The sequence below is a fragment of the Daphnia pulex genome, chromosome 12 (genome assembly GCF_021134715.1).
Source record: "Daphnia pulex isolate KAP4 chromosome 12, ASM2113471v1".
Lineage (NCBI taxonomy): Eukaryota > Metazoa > Arthropoda > Branchiopoda > Diplostraca > Daphniidae > Daphnia > Daphnia pulex.
In genome coordinates, this window is record NC_060028.1 from 1,001,779 (window position 1) to 1,018,801 (window position 17,023).

The 17,023-nt window shown below is 39.1% G+C and overlaps 4 protein-coding genes, 2 long non-coding RNA genes and 1 pseudogene across 8 annotated transcripts; 5 read left to right on the forward strand and 2 right to left on the reverse strand.

Annotated features, from left to right (window-relative positions):
• The first annotated feature begins 1,499 nt into the window (after positions 1-1,499).
• Positions 1,500-3,354, forward strand: LOC124209136 (mRNA-capping enzyme-like). The gene is made up of 7 exons (XM_046607016.1): positions 1,500-1,582; positions 1,666-1,728; positions 1,852-2,362; positions 2,432-2,620; positions 2,700-2,800; positions 2,873-3,063; positions 3,146-3,354. The coding sequence occupies exons 1-7, from the start codon at positions 1,557-1,559 to the stop codon at positions 3,226-3,228; spliced, it is 1,164 nt and encodes a 387-aa protein (XP_046462972.1). The 5' UTR covers positions 1,500-1,556; the 3' UTR covers positions 3,229-3,354.
• A 1,347-nt stretch (positions 3,355-4,701) lies between these two features.
• LOC124209137 (larval cuticle protein LCP-22-like) lies at positions 4,702-5,443 on the forward strand. The gene is made up of 3 exons (XM_046607017.1): positions 4,702-4,841; positions 4,906-5,021; positions 5,085-5,443. Exons 1-3 carry the CDS (start codon positions 4,833-4,835, stop codon positions 5,338-5,340), a joined length of 381 nt encoding a protein of 126 aa, XP_046462973.1. The 5' UTR covers positions 4,702-4,832; the 3' UTR covers positions 5,341-5,443.
• A 513-nt stretch (positions 5,444-5,956) lies between these two features.
• On the forward strand, positions 5,957-7,959 carry LOC124209138. 2 transcript variants are annotated; one of them, XR_006880791.1, is made up of 8 exons: positions 5,957-6,115; positions 6,175-6,368; positions 6,430-6,517; positions 6,581-6,685; positions 6,753-7,046; positions 7,119-7,245; positions 7,307-7,476; positions 7,552-7,959. It is a non-coding gene; the product is annotated as an uncharacterized LOC124209138 (long non-coding RNA). The 2 variants fall into 2 exon arrangements; XR_006880792.1 differs by having other exon boundaries at positions 7,307-7,467.
• Positions 7,960-8,312: 353 nt separating this feature from the next.
• LOC124209142 lies at positions 8,313-9,046 on the forward strand. 2 transcript variants are annotated; one of them, XR_006880794.1, is made up of 3 exons: positions 8,313-8,353; positions 8,465-8,569; positions 8,644-9,046. It is a non-coding gene; the product is annotated as an uncharacterized LOC124209142 (long non-coding RNA). The 2 variants fall into 2 exon arrangements; XR_006880793.1 differs by lacking the exon at positions 8,313-8,353 and having other exon boundaries at positions 8,376-8,569.
• A 275-nt stretch (positions 9,047-9,321) lies between these two features.
• On the reverse strand, positions 9,322-10,199 carry LOC124209140 (larval cuticle protein 65Ag1-like). The gene is made up of 3 exons (XM_046607018.1): positions 10,111-10,199; positions 9,862-10,013; positions 9,322-9,779 (listed from the first exon to the last, which is right to left on the reverse strand). Exons 1-3 carry the CDS (start codon positions 10,117-10,119, stop codon positions 9,422-9,424), a joined length of 519 nt encoding a protein of 172 aa, XP_046462974.1. The 5' UTR covers positions 10,120-10,199; the 3' UTR covers positions 9,322-9,421.
• A 1,420-nt stretch (positions 10,200-11,619) lies between these two features.
• On the reverse strand, positions 11,620-12,399 carry LOC124209141 (larval cuticle protein LCP-22-like). Its single transcript, XM_046607019.1, has 3 exons — positions 12,296-12,399; positions 12,116-12,231; positions 11,620-12,051 (listed from the first exon to the last, which is right to left on the reverse strand). The coding sequence occupies exons 1-3, from the start codon at positions 12,302-12,304 to the stop codon at positions 11,796-11,798; spliced, it is 381 nt and encodes a 126-aa protein (XP_046462975.1). The 5' UTR covers positions 12,305-12,399; the 3' UTR covers positions 11,620-11,795.
• A 1,255-nt stretch (positions 12,400-13,654) lies between these two features.
• LOC124209143 lies at positions 13,655-14,579 on the forward strand (annotated as a pseudogene).
• The last annotated feature ends 2,444 nt before the right edge of the window (positions 14,580-17,023 follow it).

A 17,023-nucleotide genomic window follows, 5' to 3' on the forward strand; every position in this document is an offset into this window, starting at 1 on the left:
GTTCCGGAGCAGCTGGTGTTTTCGTCCTGAAGAAACGAGATGAAACCAACAGCTCCAATAGAAAGACCAGGAAAGAAAAGCCGCCACCTAGGCCGAGGACAATAAAAGAACTGGTCATTATGTCGTAAAGAGTCAATTGGCTTTTCTTCGGTCGGTAGGCCTCCCTCGCTAAACACTTGTCGATCGGCTTCAAATACCGCTTGGTAATTTGAGAATAGAGTCCCGTTTCACGCATCGTTTGGAGCCTGTTAAAGTGTCGGATCGGTGAGAAATTTGTCATAACCCTTTCAGAATGACGTAATGTACCCTCTATTAATTTTGGATAAATGAGGAAAGTTTTTAGCTACGCCGAAACTCCAAACTTGTGAATAATCCAATTCTTTTCCAAAGGTCAATTTGCATTCGCCGCCATGTTCCGCCATACTCTTGTACACCAGCAACTCCCCAAGTCTCTTGACCTGATGAAAGCCAATCAAGAAGATGTGGAATCCATTCTGTCAATTTCTTTTGGTTTTTTTTCCCGTGACATAATAATAAAAGACGTAATGTTACAGAAATATCCTATATTACAGCAGTTGGAGAGTTTTTTTGTATTTCGACGAAGTCAGTTCCACATAAGTCTCTCTACCTGATGTAGTAGCTTTTTAATCACGACACTTACGGTGCAACTTGGATGGCGACTTCCGCGGCCGTGAATAATTCAGCGCAATATTTCTGGTGGTGGTGCAATAATCCTTGTCCTCCATAAGACCCAACAGTCGGAAATAACAAAGGCTTAATTTTTTTTTTTTTTTTTAAATAAAATAGTGATGGACGGTGGTATTTTTGATACACGATTGATTGGGCAGACATATCGGGACACAAAGTAACATTCAAATTGTCTCTGGGAATGCCTGGTATAATAGTTTTGCTATCCTTACGGCTCAAGGTGATTGGCGGGTTGTTTGAAATTCGAAAAATCCCTTTGATAATTTCCATTCCATTTGATGAACCTAGGCGGATATTTCCCGTCCAACCGTTTGCCTCTTCGTGTCGTGGCCAGTTCCTGGCGCCTGATTACCGTCATGGACGTATCTACATATACACAATGCTGGAAAAAAAATGGAAATCAGAAAATGCGAGTAGGCCGCTATATAAGTGTCCTTAAATGAAAATGGAAAGAAATGATCAGTTTAGGTATGGTTACGTAAATATCTTATCACCTTTTCGGTGACTCACGTAATAAAAGGTCTAAATGCGTTCAAGATAAATCGAGACAAACAAAAAGTCGCACGTCAGTTATTCTGAAGAATTTTTTTCGGGTTTGGCCGAGTCATGCGACGCGATGCGATGTTTTCATTATCGTCTACCATTTTACCACACCGAGATAAACAATTTGAACACATCATTATTTCCACACTACTCAAATGCGCACTGAATAAAATTAATCAGCAGGTGTGTCCGTAATAGACTGAAATAACATATTTTCCCACGTTATCCTCTTCCCGATTCTCAGTTACATTTTGATTTCCGTCAGAACTATAACACTAATTGCTTCGATCCGTATAACAGGGGAAATGGCGAAACATTTTTCTCCTTCCAAGTAACGTATTAAACAACCAATTAATAAAAATATCTTATTAGTGAGCTCGTTGAATTAAAAAGAAATTACCGTCTGTATTACAGAAAAAATTCTCCAATGAAGAATCAGTGGAATAAAAACAGCAATCGTAACGTTGGGAATAAGCAGTAAGTTGTAGAACAATAAGAACATTAATATTTATTTCTTCAAATTTGACTTCTGAAATTTGAACTGTGATAATAACTGATAATAACTTAATAGATAATTGTTCTTTGCTGATATGCATTCAGATTTTCAGGTCAATTCCTGGAAATCAACCCGGACGCCAAGTTTCTGGATGGCGAGCAGGTGGAAGGGATTCACTTGGTGACGGATTTTGATTTAGTCCGTCAGTTGCAAGTTCGTTTTGGCCAATGCGCAAATGGACCGACGGACTTTTTCCCGGCCATGTGGCCGGTCAATTTGTCAACTGGAAACATTTCATCCCTCGAGTCTGAGCCACACGTTGTCACTCCCAAACCTTACGGGACGCGTTATTTGCTCTATGTCAATCCTTCCGGTGAGATGTTCTTGGAAAACATGACGCAACACATCTTCCGCATCGATGACGATCACGCAATTCAAATGATTTCTTCGGATGGGCAATCCATCACCGACGTCATCCTGGACGGCGTCGTCACCCGAGTGTCGGAAAAGCATCCGGATGCCGGAAGGCTGACATTTGTCATTATGGATGCCACCCTGTGTCGAGGAGTTGGTTTGACGCACATGGGCATCTCCCAGCGAATCGCTTTTGTCAAAGTTAATTCAATAATAATGCTGATAACATCTCAGTCGAGCGAACTAAAATTAGTTTTACATTTTTATTAGGACGCGATCGTGACGCCCAGACTAGAAGCTTTGAAGAACGGGACAATTAAAAGCGACGGAGAAGCTTTTAATCTGGACATTGTCGAGTGTAAGGAAAGCTACGAAGCGGAGAAATTCCTGTCTGAAGAATTTCGTGATGTTCTGTTCAAATATTCCCTTCTCTCAATTCTATTCATTCCTAGAGATAAGGTCAGTCTGATTTGATTATCAAAACAACTTTTGATGTCCTGTTTATTTTGTATTTTATTAATTTATTTGTTTAATTCAGCGGTACACTTGCGGGACCTGTTATGACGTCTTTCAGTGGAAGGAGAATGACGTTTGCCGGGCTGTTTTTCGAAAGAAAATACCAGAAGGAAGCAGCGCCACGTGAATATTTTTTATTATGCAATTATAATTGGATACCGGTATTTAACTTTTATTGGCTGTATTACGGAACAGGGCTGAATTCGCCGAGTTGCATGTTGTGGGCCCTGGAGGAATGGATATGAAATTCGCTTCGATCAAACTGACGGACGAGATTCGTGAACTGAACGACCGCATCATCGATTGTTACTACGTCGATAACCAGTGGGTTTTCAAAAAATTGCGCAACGATCGTCAACATCCCAACGGGAGAATAGCTGTTACAAGTAAGCAAACTGTTTACAGTTGGTTTGTTTCAGTCCTTTGATAAGCTATAATTCGGTTTCATTTTTTTTAAATTACTTCTAGACACATTAGAAGTGTTTAAAAATCCGGTGACGCGCTCTCGTTTGCTGACATCGTTGGACATTGCAAGACGACGTCTTTTATAAGTCTGAATCTTTCAAATTTATATTATGGGCTGATATGTGATGCTCGGTGATTAAATTGCTGTTGAAAGTTAAATGTGTGCACGATACATGTTTTGCTAGTATACACATATTTTTATCACAAAGAAACGGATTGCTTTCATATGTGTATACTAATTCATTTTATAACAGAACACGTGTTGCCAATGCTGCTTATTAATATAGCCCAGTGGTATAAAGTGTCCAACTGTCATTAATTAAGTTGAACTTTGGTTCTATAATTTATATGCCAACTTGCTATAAGGTAATTAAAGAATTACCTCCTCCCTTTACTTGTCAACATTCCACGTCTGATTTATGTCTGATTAAAAGTAAGGAAAGGCAATTTACCTGTTCAAACCACACGTGTTATTAATTTAGAGGATTATAGCAATTAGCGGTAAAAATTCTTTGGTATCTTGTGGTGACTCACATTGATCAAAGGCATAAATACAATAAGATTAGAAACGAAAAATTTAACAAATATTACGAGAGTTCTGATGCAGTATTTCTGTCTGCTGAGCTTATCAATAATATACTGTAGCTAGGCCACACGACTAATCGTTTTTATGTCGTAATAGCGCACCAAATGTTTTTACCATTTGATTATTTTCGCCCAAAGGTGTATAGTGATAACGTGTAGTGATAACTATGCAACAGCATATTATGTGTCCGAACACTAAAAACAAAATTGTTTTCCCTCGTTTTCCTTTTTCCCGACACTCAGTCGAATTTTTAATTCCAACGCATCTGAACCTCTTCATTGCACGGAAGAAGTGGCGAAAGATTCTTCCCTTTCCGCCGTTCGTTTAAATACACCAATCAAAATATCTTTTAGTGATGAGCAAATTATGCAAATTATTGGATATTTAACTTTTACTGCCTGTATTACGGAACAGGGCGGAATTCGCCGAGTTGCAATTCGCCGAGTTGCTAGAATTGTAATAATTATGATACGTATTGGTTGATTGGCCCAGTTTGGTTCGATTTTTATTTCTCCGTATTAACTCAGCGAACTCAGCGTTCTAATTCATTTAAAACAGGTATTTCAGTTTCCATTCAAAATATAGGTAAAAAAAAAACCTTTCGCCAACTTTCCCCTAATGTCTGCCCTCCTTCGTTCGTGAACAAACAAGAAATGTCTTTCTATACCTATTCAATGCCAAATACGGCGATCCTTTCGATATAGCACGCAACCTTCACTTTTCACGCCGATATACGAAAGCATTTGTCGCTAATTTCACTTCGTCCCTAAATCCATGCAAGTAAAAGTCTCAGACGACCCTGACAGGCGAAGCTTTTGGAACTATAACAAATTCCTAGAAGGCAGTTTTCTTCCGCTGCAACAATATAATGTGAGGAAACACTCCAGTGGGTTTGGCTGCCAATTTCTCCTTTCGCTCATCTTATTCATATGATATGACGCCTCCAGCTGAAGAAGAAGAGAAGGTTTTGCCAAAAAAGGTCTTATATTTTATTCGTTAGCTGTGCTTGCAAAATATAAAAGATGGTCAGTGTCGGAATCATCTTCACACAATTCTCTCAACTGTCTTTAGAAGAGCAGCTCAGAACAACCCAAAACAACAAAAATGAAATTCGTAAGTTAATTTACTTATTTAATTTTATAAAATTCAAATAATAATTTAATGTTATACTTATCAGATCGTCGCTTTCGCTTTCTTGGCCGTGGCCCTCGCCGCCCCTCAAGGGGATAAGAAGCCCATAGAAATTGTGTCATCCAACAGCGAAATGAACGCCGACGGCAGCTACTCATTCGAGTAAGTTAATCTTATTAAAATCCTAATGTCATTTCCTAATTTTAAAAAATGTGTCAAAATCAGTTTCGAGTCTGCCGATGGCACCAAAGTGTCTGAAAGTGGCAACCAGAAACAAGTTGGTCCCAAACCGGAGGATATCGGCACCGTGTCCAAGGGCTCCTACTCGTTCACGACTCCCGACGGCGTCGTCCTCACCGTCAATTGGGTGGCCGATGAAAACGGATTCCAGGCCACCGGCGACCACCTCCCCACTCCTCCACCCATGCCCGAGCACGTCGTCAAGATGCTCGCAGACCTCAAAGCAGCGGGAGTTCTGTAAATCATTCGACATTACTAACCGGATGTACATAACGAGCCAACCATATTTTCGTTTAATCTTCCGCAATCCATAATACGACGATAAAATAAAAAATTGTTTACCAAAATCGCGATTTATTGCGTTAGACTAAAGGTCGATTGACTGGCCGGAATATGCAACTACGGCCTTTACGACGCGACGGGTACTCGAATTAATAGCTGTCAAAAGTTTCTATGCAGGAAAACACAAAGAAAATTTCTAGATCAAGTAGTTTTAGCAATTGCTCACGCTTGTCTCGACAATTGGTCCAAAAAGGTTGGATACACTGGTCCATCAAATATTGGCAGCGAAGAATGTCTGTTATCCCTGAGGGTAGTACTTGTACTACCAGAAGGCATTAAAGTAAATGCGGGTGTCTGGGTGTGTAGGAGGGGGAGGGATGTGGGGGGAGTGTACGCTGTTCTGGGCCAGGCTTCCAGAACCTTTAATTCAGAATCAGAATAAATTTATAGAAATCTAAACTACTGCATCGATTTTCTTCAAACTTTTTGTGTAAACTTACAGTAATTTATCTCAGCGGATAGGTAAGTTTCGATTCATTTGGTAATACTAAATTTTATTTCATTTTATGCGGATTTAGTCATTAGCTTTTTGTGACTTAGGACAACCACAAAATCCATTAGGTTGTCTGTTGACAGTCTGTTGATGTCTTGTTCAGTAAAAATAAATTTCGTCAACAGTTTTGTTATTGTTACAGGATATTGTTTCTCTTTTAGAGAAGTTCAGTGGAACAAAGGTATTTTGGTGTGTGCTATTCCATTTAAGAAATGTTCGTAAATTCATCAATTATGCTAGGCAATATTTTGGGATGAACAACTCACTGGCCCCATTGGTTTGGTGGCAGAATACAGTTTTCTTAAGGAACTAGATGTTGTAAAAATGTTTCAGTTAAAACCTGGGCGCTTGCCTTCCATATCTGTTAAAAATATACTGTTCATCACAAGACCTGAAGTTGAGCTGATGGATTGTATTGCCGATAACTTGCACAGGTATGAATAATCTACATATTTTAACTTTAAATAGTCAACAGTAAGTTAATTTACATTTCAGCGAAGAAAGCCAAGGACATTCTGCTAGTAAGGAATATCAGTTAATTTTTGTCTCCCGACGAAGTGCAGTATGTGAACAGCGGCTCAAGGTTGGTTAAAGTTACTTAAATCAGCGAAGAAGAAATTGTTGACAAAATTATTACTTCATTTAGGACAAAGGAGTGTATGGAACTCTTACTTCTATTGATGAACTGCCTGTTGATTTTTTCCCACTAGATAGTGATGTCATTTCAATGGAACTCGATAATGTTTTCAAGGTATTTATTTATGAGCCAAACTTTGAAAGGGATTGCTTGTCATCAATTTCTTCAAATTTATTCTCAGGATTTATATGTTGACAATGAAATCAGCTCCTTACACCAAATTGCTCATGGGTTAATGTCCCTCCAAAGTTTATAAGGCATTTTCCCCAACGTTGTGGGTAAGGGGCGCCATGCCCGTAACGTATTCGAATTGATGACTCGAATGCGACGTGATATTGGGGTAGACTGTGATCCCCCATGTCTCCGTTGTTCGACACTCTCATGATCATTGATAGGACTGTAGATTTGATAACTCCTGTTGTCACTCAGTTGACCTATGAGGGTCTTATCGACGAATTCTATGGAATAAAACATAGTAAGAAAGTATTGTTAGCTTCTGAGTAAAACAATTATTTTACTTGCATTTTGTGGTTTCATTGTTATTTAGATACAGTCAAGCTTCCAGGAGAAAATTTTCTAGCCTCATCACATGCGGGCCAGTCACCTCGCTCTGATGGTAGCTCTGTTAAATCTGTTGTTCTAAACTCGGCCGAAGAGCTTTACGCTGATTTGAGGTGAAATTTTGAATCAGACAAATTTTGCTTCCGACAGTTTTAAAGTTATTTATTTTCGCAGGGACAAGAACTATTCAGCCGTGGGTACTGCACTCAGTCGCAAAGCTAAAGCTATTTCAGCTCAGTAGCCTGGATAACGCCATTGTTGCATTTGGAGGTGTTAAGGTTTCTGCATTCGCACGTGATAGTGGAGAAATATTCCTAGACTCCTTCGATGATTCGGTAATCATGGTTAGTTTAAACTCAATAATATTTCTCCAGCAGTTTTTTTCATCGGGATTTTTTTTTCTTGTGTATTCTCTTTAGATCAACCCGGATATACCTGATGAAAGGGAGCTGAGGGAGTGGCTTAAAGACAATCAGTAAACAAATCCTTTTTTACTGATTGTCTGAAGATCTTAATTACTTGACGTCCTTAAACATCAACTGCAGCTAATTGCCTCATCTTTTTTCTCGAATTGTTGCCTCCATCTGTTTCCCTGAATTGTTGCCTTGCCTAAAACTTTTTTCCTAAAATATGGCTTCGATCTTGTAACCTGAACTGTTGCCTCGATGTTGTACCCTGAACTGTTGCCTTTTTACCTCAGCCCTTGTGATGGAGAAATTGGGCCACTGTCTGAGTTTAACTCAAGAATTTACATTGTTTATTATTTTATTTCGTAAATGATACAGAAAAAAAATCCAGGAAATTACAATAAACAAAATCTTACGAAATTCCTACATTTTAATTGTTTTGAAAATATAAGCAAAAGCTTTTAACTGATATCTTGCCCGTTAATACCCGAGGGCGAACCTGGAAGGGTCTTGTGTCTCAAAGTAGGTAGAAGAGATGGGGGCTAGTTGTGTAGGGGGAAGACAAATCTATTAGTTTCCCTAGATGGAACCCTTTAGGATTAGAAATAAAAATAATAAAAGCCCTTTTCAAATGAATATACGGTTCCCACCAATTTTCAAAAAGATACGACGCATCGAACAAAAGTTGCTGCAAAAATCGGTGTTAAACTTTTATCTGGCATCGCAGGACATTTTGCGTGATGACTAGTGTAGTAGTGTTTCAAAGTGTTCTACTGCTCTGTGAGTCTGTGCTGTTCTAGAAAGAAGAAAAGCTGTAGGTTTTAGTTTTCCTGAGATTGTAAACTAAAGAAATACTTCAGTCCTTATTCAATCAAACAAATCCTTTATGGCAGGTGTCTAATGAGTTATAAATTTTTGGAAATAGATGAGGAGGCTATAATGGTTTCCGTCAGTGGAAATGCCAGAGTCTGTACTGTTATCAAGAGTGGGGCTAAAATCTACTGAGATTGTTTACTGCAACTTTAAAATGGTATTAGATGTAACATTTTTTTTATTTTATGTATTAGTTATCTAGTGAACTTAATTTGAAATTTGTTTAACCAGAGTCCATTTCACACAAACGATTTCAGCCAAGTGTTCAGACTGACATCTTCAATTGCTGGTGCATGCAACACCCAAACTAATCAAGTAAATGTTTTCAATATTAAACAAAAACTAAGATAAGAAAAATCGTGTATTGAGACCAAACTAAAAGCTAGGCAATCTAACCCTCCCCTGTAATTAATTTTCCTGATCGTGTCACCCTCAGATGCAGTCTTGTTAAGATTCAGTAACAAATCACAATCTTATTTACCCTACACATGTCCAGGAAACTTATTCCTTAGGTGGAGCAAGTTGGCTGAGATTTTATTTTGTACATTTCTGTTATTTTTAAGAAGCAGAATCTCAAATTCACGAAACATTGCGATCGCTGCGTAGATTATCAATAAAATAATTTGTTAGTTGTTATTTGGGCGACTCCAAAAGGGAAAGAACCTTTTTTTTTTTTAATTCCTCCAAAAATGACCGATAGCACCTCCTTAATAGGAAGGGGTATTTTGCAATCTCTAAGTGTGTGTATGGCAGGTTCAGATGATGGGCTTCAACTGAAAACAAGTGAAAAGAAATAGATTTCACCATTTTGTGGTGAACCACAAATTCATGTCAATTTCGAGTCTCTCTTTAATTTCGAAAGGCTCACTCCAAAAATAGATTTCGTGTATCGATAGGCTTACAATAGAATAAGATCTTCTGTTGTATTTATTTACATAAACCATTCATCATCTCACAGACAAGACATTACAAATAATTTAAGAATTATTTAGCAAATTGAATTAATTATTTAATAGATTTTGTATCCCTTTCCGTTGAATGGAATGTGGACGGGAGCGATGGGGAGTTCGTATTCGTGGACGGGGGCGACGGGCAAGACGTACTCGTGAACGGGAGCCACCGGGAGCTCGTAGACGTGGACGGGAGCGACGGGCAAGTGGTCACCCTTGGGCTGGAATCCGGCGTTATCGGCGGCCCAGGTCAAAGTGAATTTCTCGCCTTCAGGGGAGACCCAGTAGGAAGATCCTTTGTTGGTATTTCCGTAAACCTCCTCGGTGTATTCTTTGCCGTAATCGTCGACGGTGGTCACGACGAATTTCTTCTGTTCCTGGGTCTCGTCACGGGTCGTGTAGTCAGACTGGGCGTAGCTGTTTTTTTTTTTTTTTTTTTCATTTCATATTTTATTAGTCGTAAATTAATTAATTAAAAAGAAAAAGAAAATGGACGTACCTCCACTTGCTGCTGCCGTCCAAGTTGCGCTCGTCCGATTGGCTGGTGACGGTAATCTCGGGATATTTGTAGTCCTTCTCGTACGTCTTCTCGTACGTTGCGTAACTCGAAGGAGCGGCGGCGGCGACGGCCAAGACAGCGGCGATGACGAACTGTCATTTTATAGAACAGGTTGAATAATTAATTGTTATTCAACATTTTCCAATCTTACGGCAGTGAAATTATTGTTAGGCTTTTGAGGGAACTTACCAATTTCATGTTTGAACTGGATGATTGACTTCGAGTGTCTGATGTCTTTCCCGTCGATTCGATTTCTTTTTATACGAATTGGAACGGTGCACGCACATTCTAATCTTGACCCACACCCCAGTATATCTCTCCACGAGAAAGTAAAATCAATTCTTTCTAGGGCGGTAGTAAGGATTTCCTTTTTAGTACTCGTATCTTGTGGAAAATTCGTGTACGGACTTGTCGATTTTTAAGTAACGGATACACACTTCATCGCCCAATAATGCTTCGTTCATTATCGCATAGCCAATGAATCTATCACATAAGTGGTAATAATTCATATGTTTAATTTAATTGTTTGCAATTAATGTTAATATTAAGATATTTATTTAAAATATAGTTATCCGAAATCTGTTACATTATTTCAGCTGTATACTTCACAGTTATTCGATTTAAATCTTCATCTAGACCAGACTATAGACTAGCCGGAGAAATACTAAAATTTGAATTTTTGAAAGTCAAAACATTTATGGCGGGCTTTCTAACCCTGCTCCTGTCAACTAGATCCGTGATAAGCATTTTTATTTTTTTATTTTATTTTTACGGTCAATCGACTCGACCCCACAGCAGCCGTGGAATCTGTGCTGTGACTTGTGGTGTAAATGTAAATCTCTTGTTCGCGTTGACCATAAATTCGATTTCTGACATTCTATTTCTCGGTCGCACATATCCCGTAGGAATTCGTAATACCTTGTTTTATTTTATGTTACGACTTCTGGGAGACGTACTCGATACACTGCCAACTAGAGCAAACAAGTTAGCAGAAAAGAATCTATACAGCTCTGCTGTTCAATGCCAAGTGCGGTCCTTTCACTCGGTTCAACTCTCACGCATTCCTTTTATGTAACATTTGACTATTATTCGCACTCGTCGCTTTAAGTTTATCATTGATAATCAAAACTGGTTAGGATACCTTCGATATAATAGCCTTTACAGGCTTATAGTATTTGGCTATTTGCTAAGCAACTTGCGTCATATCATAAAAGGACCAGCGGCTGTCACGGCGGACGGCGGACATCCGGATGTATGGAGGACGGATGGATGAGATTTTTTGGCAGATGATTATAAGACGACAATGAATCATCTCGTAACGGCATATGCACATTATGTAAAAAAAAGAGGAGTGTGGTGGGTCGTATCGATCACTGAGCACACTTTCAAAGAATCACTGACAGCAAGGTTAAATCAGTAGAGTTAAGTAGGACATGGTAGACGTGCCGATGTGTGCAACCTATTCGATTTGTTGGGGGGAAATGCACAAGATGATTTTCTAGGAAAGTCTTAATCGACGATTACAGAGCCAAGTTGGTTTTCTGGCTAGTTGCCGAGCTGGGAGTGTTGCGACTGGAACGTTGGGTTGAACTTTCACAGTCGTTTTTCCCGTATATGGACTAAATGCAATATAAACAATTCCTTTCGCTTTATCTCCAAAGATTAGGAAAAATAAATACAGCACAAATAATGAGTGAATTTACGTTTTGAATAGAAAATTTATTTTTGTCACGCGATAAGTTGTCAGCATCAAGCAATAAGAACAATCTTTTTTCAAAAGAATTCGTCGATCAACAGATTTCAGCTTTCAAGCAGGCTAACACATTAAGGCTCTATGTACATTTCCAAGGTTTAAATTGGCTTTTGTCAATGATTTACAGAACTCCAGCGGCTTTGAGGTCTGCGAGCATCTTGACGACGTGCTCGGGCATGGGTGGAGGAGTGGGGAGGTGGTCGCCGGTGGCCTGGAATCCGTTTTCATCGGCCACCCAATTGACGGTGAGGACGACGCCGTCGGGAGTCGTGAACGAGTAGGAGCCCTTGGACACGGTCCCGATATCCTCCGGTTTGGGTCCAACTTGTTTCTGGTTGCCACTCTCAGACACTTTGGTCCCATCGGCAGACTCGAAACTGATTTTGACACATTTTTTAAAAATTAGGAAATGACATTAGGATCTTAATAATATGAACTTACTCGAATGAGTAGCTGCCGTCTGCGTTCATTTCGCTGTTGGATGACACAATTTCGATGGGCTTTTTATCTCCTTGAGGAGCGGCGAGGGCCACGGCCAAGAAAGCGAGAGCGACGATCTGATAATTATAGTGTTAAAGCATAATTTGAATTCAATAATACTAAATAAGTAAGTTAACTCACGAATTTCATTTTTGTTGTTTTGGGTTGTTCTGAGCTGCTCTTCAGAAGACAGTTGAAAGAATTGTGTGAAGATGAATCCGACGCTGACCATCTTTTATATTTTTCAAGCTCGTGAAAACGAATGGAAGACCTTTCCTAGTTCTCTCTTCTTCTCCAGCTGGAGGCGTCATGTTAAAATTTGGTGAAAGGAGAAACCAACAGCTACAGCAAATGTTGTGGAAGCTTCCCCAAATAAAAATCCAATTTTATTGTTTGATGTAATAGGAAGAGTTCTTCAAGGTCGAATTTGACTTTTACTTAACTTTTTCACTATCGCATACATCGGTGCGCTAGTCATATCTGTGCTAAATAAAAACCAAAGAACCGAACCGCATACAAGAAATTGTTGAGAATTTAAAGGTCTTGTATGATGAAGGTCTTTCTGATTGGTTATGAATAAATAAAAGAAAGAAGAGAATCCATACCCTTGCACTAAATAAAAGCTATTCCGGTATACTTATTGATAATGTGAATAATAGGGCCTATAAGAAGAATTGCGAATAAGGAATAACCCATTGAATAATAAAAGGATTAATTAATCCTTCTACAATTAATTGTAATTGGTATGGCTTTAGGAAATATCCGACAAACTGAATTGATCGTTTTTATCGATACGTGACAATTATCAAGTGGAGGAGATCAGATCAATTTGTTCGGTGATTTCACCAGTGGAATTAAAATAAAAACAAAAATCGAAGAGTCGCTATATGGTCGTGAAAACTCGAACTGTCTATTTTGTTATAGATTAGGAAAATGAAAAACAAGTAAACAGAGGAGTGAAAGGAACGCACTTGGCATTGACTTGACAGTTACCTACTTATTCGGAAACTCGTTTGCCCTAGTTCGTGATAAAATTGCAACCCGCTTCGGGATAAAAAGTAAAATTCAAATTTTGTCTTTTCGTTCGTGGTAACGATTGAGATTGACCCAAACCAGAAATGTTATGCTCTAAAAGATTTCGCGACGTTAACGACGAGAAGCGATAGTTATATAATACCTTTTAAGAAAATTTTACGTTGCCTTATATAGGGAAATCGACGTGAAATTGAAATTGAAAAGGAAAGTCGATACCGACTCTATAGTTTTGAATTTGCAAAATAAGGATCGAAGATTTTGGAAGTTTAAAAAATAAAAGTACCTTTGAAAGGGAAAATTGAAAATCCGACACGAAAAGCGACAAAAAGGTCTGCAGATTCCGCCGAAACGAAAGGTGGCAAAATTGCCTGTAGCTGAAACCGATTTGTCTGAGTTGTTTTATTTTTTTTTCTTCTTATTGTGACAGACAGAATGAAACCGAATAAATCACGTGAGTTGACTATCCTGGTTTTGCTGAGATTTACTGGAGTGTGGGTCAAGATTAGAATGTGCGTGCGCCGTTCCAATTCGTATAAAAAGAAATCGAATCGACGGGAAAGACATCAGACACTCGAAGTCAATCATCCAGTTCAAACATGAAATTGGTAAGTTCCCTGATTTGTTCTTACAATAATTTCACTCATATAATGTAAAATGTAAAATGGTTGCATAATAATTAATTATTCGACTTATTCTATTTAATGACAGTTCGTCATCGCCGCTGTCTTGGCCGTCGCCGCCGCCGCTCCTTCGAGTTACGCAACGTACGAGAAGACGTACGAGAAGGACTACAAATATCCCGAGATTACCGTCACCAGCCAATCGGACGAGCGCAACTTGGACGGCAGCAGCAAGTGGAGGTGCGTCCAATTTCTTTTTTAATAAATTGACCACTAATAAAATATGAAAATTAAAAAAAAACAGCTACGCCCAGTCTGACTACACGACCCGTGACGAGACCCAGGAACAGAAGAAATTCGTCGTGACTCGTGACCACCGTCGATGATTACGGCAAAGAATACACCGAGGAGGTTTACGGAAATACCAACAAAGGATCTTCCTATTGGGTTTCCCCTGAAGGCGAGAAATTCACTTTGACCTGGGCCGCTGATAACGCCGGATTCCAACCCAAGGGCGACCACTTGCCTGTCGCTCCCGTCCACGTCTACGAGCTCCCGGTGGCTCCCGTTCACGAGTACGTCCTGCCCGTCGCCCCCGTCCACGAATACGAACTCCCCGTCGCTCCCGTCCACATTCCGTTCAACGGAAAGGGATACAAAATCTACTAAATATTTAATTTAATTTGCTAAATTATTCTTAAATTATTTGTAATGTCTTTTGTATATGGAATGATGAATGGTTTGTGTAAATAAACACAATAGATGACTTATTATTGAGTTGTACAACATTTACTGGTGGGAGTTTGCCTCTTCTATAAGACTCGGTAAAAGACCAGACGGAAGCTGAATGTTGGTATTGATCTACTTAAAAGTTGCACACGTTCTAGTTATTTTAGGTTGGTTGTGTATCAGATATTGTTTTAATTCTTGACAGGGGGCAACCGGTGTCGAGCAGGAGACTGCCCGATCTGCAGTCGGATGCTCGTCTGCCACTGAGCTATACCCCCATATAGGCCATGATTAAAATTAGAATTTAATTTCAGTAATAGAAAATTATTTGGGCAATGTAAATAAATGCAACAGACAACCGATTTGCTAGCCGACAAGTTCTATGGTCTGGAATTAGCTGTGAATCAGAAAAATTGCTAGATAGATAATTAATTGTTTCTTTGCTGTTCTCTACGTCCAGGTCCAACAGACCCGTTTCGTGCGATAACTTATCTGATCTACCCGGAATCAACTTTTCTAAAATGTTGCCTCTTTAACCAATTTATTCAAATCAGGCGGTCTCAATTTGAAACAATTACATTCTAATGATTGCTTTCATTGACAAATTAAAGGTGAAGGGCAGGTGTCAGGATTGATGGAAGTTCTAATACATTTACAACACCGTCTACTTGTTTAATCAAATTTACTTAAACTGTTTCTGCGACGAGTAATGTGCGTACGACGTCACGCGAAAGCCTCTTGAATCTAATTACGACATTTTCACAGACGAAACAGAGGAGAGAAATGAAATAACCTGCGATCAAGACGTAAAATGCACCGCTAAAATTTTTCAAATTGATTCACTTTTGGTTGTTGAATGATGGCGACTTTTTCTGCTGCAACTTCTTCCCTGCCACGTTCAAACAATGATTGGCATTTCTGTTATTCTGCACTTCCTTTTGAATCCAAAAGTCAATCAGTCCGGCTTGATGCAGTTCCATGAATCTTTCAACAGGACAATAAATAATCCCTAAACTCCAAATTTCAATGAATCAGCTATAACACCAACCCTTTGGTGAATAATTGGGTGTACGTAGGGGCTCTTATTCTTAGCCAGTGCCCAACCTAATGATCCCTGCATCGGACTGATTTTTTGGGCTAAAGCGAAGTGACAAATTTGAGTATCCTTAAAATCTTGATCGATGATGTCGATCGCTACATATATTGCCTGTTTTTATTGATTGAAAAAAAAATGGGGAATATTATTCGAAATATTTTAATAGCTGGATATTATAGACTTATTCTACCTGTTGATAGGCGTAAGATTGGTGTTTCACCAGGTCAAGGCAATCTTGACTTTTTAGACAACGGGATTTCGGATTCGACCGTAGCTTATCGCTCAGTTGCTTGTAAAGTCCGTCTTTGGCACCCTGAACACAAATTAAAATGTCATGCGCATATCCTATATAACAAGCGAGTACGATATAAATCTTAACGGAAAGGATGACATCCACGCCAAACCCTTTGTCGATGACCAGCTGAACTTTGGAATTGTTTGCAAGTTCCTCGAGGGAATGAACTATCGCTTGCGCGTTCGATCCCAAGATGTAGGAAATCAGGACGCTGTTGTACGCGCAGACGAATGCGGCCAGACATCAAGAACCCACCACGAAATAAGCCACTTTTCGTTTCATTGTCTGAAATTTCGCTCCTTTTGTGTTTATAAACGAATTTTTAATGAAGAGCCTATAATGTTATAATTTGAATTGCGACGGGTGTGATGATAAGGATAAAATGAAATACCTGCATTTGAAAAGGGTAGGCGATAGCGGCCGAATTACCAGATGACTCAGGCATTGGGATGATGATGACAACGTTCGTGTAAGCATATCCTTCTGCGAAATCCATATTAAGGAGACGTTTAATCGTCATCACAAGGGGTCCGATAACCAAATCACATTTCTGAAATGTGTCAAAAAGAAATTGAATGAAAAAGTCCTTTCATATTAATTTATTAACAATTGATAAATATTTATACCCCTTTCGCTAGGTGATAAGCAAGACCTGGCAAAGAGTCGCTTTGTTTTTCAATCAAACTGTCGTTGACCTGCAGACTAGAATACCTATTATTATACCAAAAAAAATCAAAGCCTTAGTTACATAATGTGTATTTGTTCTAAATTTAAAAAAAAATGCAAATAAACGAAAGATTTGACTTGCGTGAAACGATAGCGTTTTGACAGCGCATCTAAAGCGTTGACTGCTACACCTTCTATACGGATTACATAACCGGAGACATTTCGGATCAATTTGACGTGAGAAAAGCCAGCTGAAATCTTTTTCCGGCAAAGTGACATCAGGATATTCGTTGATTAATCAAAACTATATTATACATGAGAAACGCACGTATTATTATTATATTACCTGTGACCCAACAATCCAATGTTTTCCTTCCAGCGAAGTCAAATAACTGGAAATAACTAGTCCCGTCACGACTAACAAGAAT

What these genes read in the sequence shown, in the direction of transcription:
- LOC124209136 (XM_046607016.1), top strand. Translation starts at nt 1,557, where the DNA reads ATGGCGAAACATTTTTCTCCTTCCAA. An exon ending in TATTCATTCCTAGAGATAAG is followed by an intron (nt 2,621 to 2,699) that starts GTCAGTCTGATT and finishes TGTTTAATTCAG; the next exon opens with CGGTACACTTGCGGGACCTG. An exon ending in CCAGAAGGAAGCAGCGCCAC is followed by an intron (nt 2,801 to 2,872) that starts GTGAATATTTTT and finishes ATTACGGAACAG; the next exon opens with GGCTGAATTCGCCGAGTTGC.
- LOC124209137 (XM_046607017.1), top strand. An exon ending in GACGGCAGCTACTCATTCGA is followed by an intron (nt 5,022 to 5,084) that starts GTAAGTTAATCT and finishes TGTCAAAATCAG; the next exon opens with TTTCGAGTCTGCCGATGGCA.
- LOC124209140 (XM_046607018.1), bottom strand. An exon ending in GACGGCAGCAGCAAGTGGAG is followed by an intron (nt 9,780 to 9,861) that starts GTACGTCCATTT and finishes AAAAAAAAACAG; the next exon opens with CTACGCCCAGTCTGACTACA.
- LOC124209141 (XM_046607019.1), bottom strand. An exon ending in GACGGCAGCTACTCATTCGA is followed by an intron (nt 12,052 to 12,115) that starts GTAAGTTCATAT and finishes TGTCAAAATCAG; the next exon opens with TTTCGAGTCTGCCGATGGGA.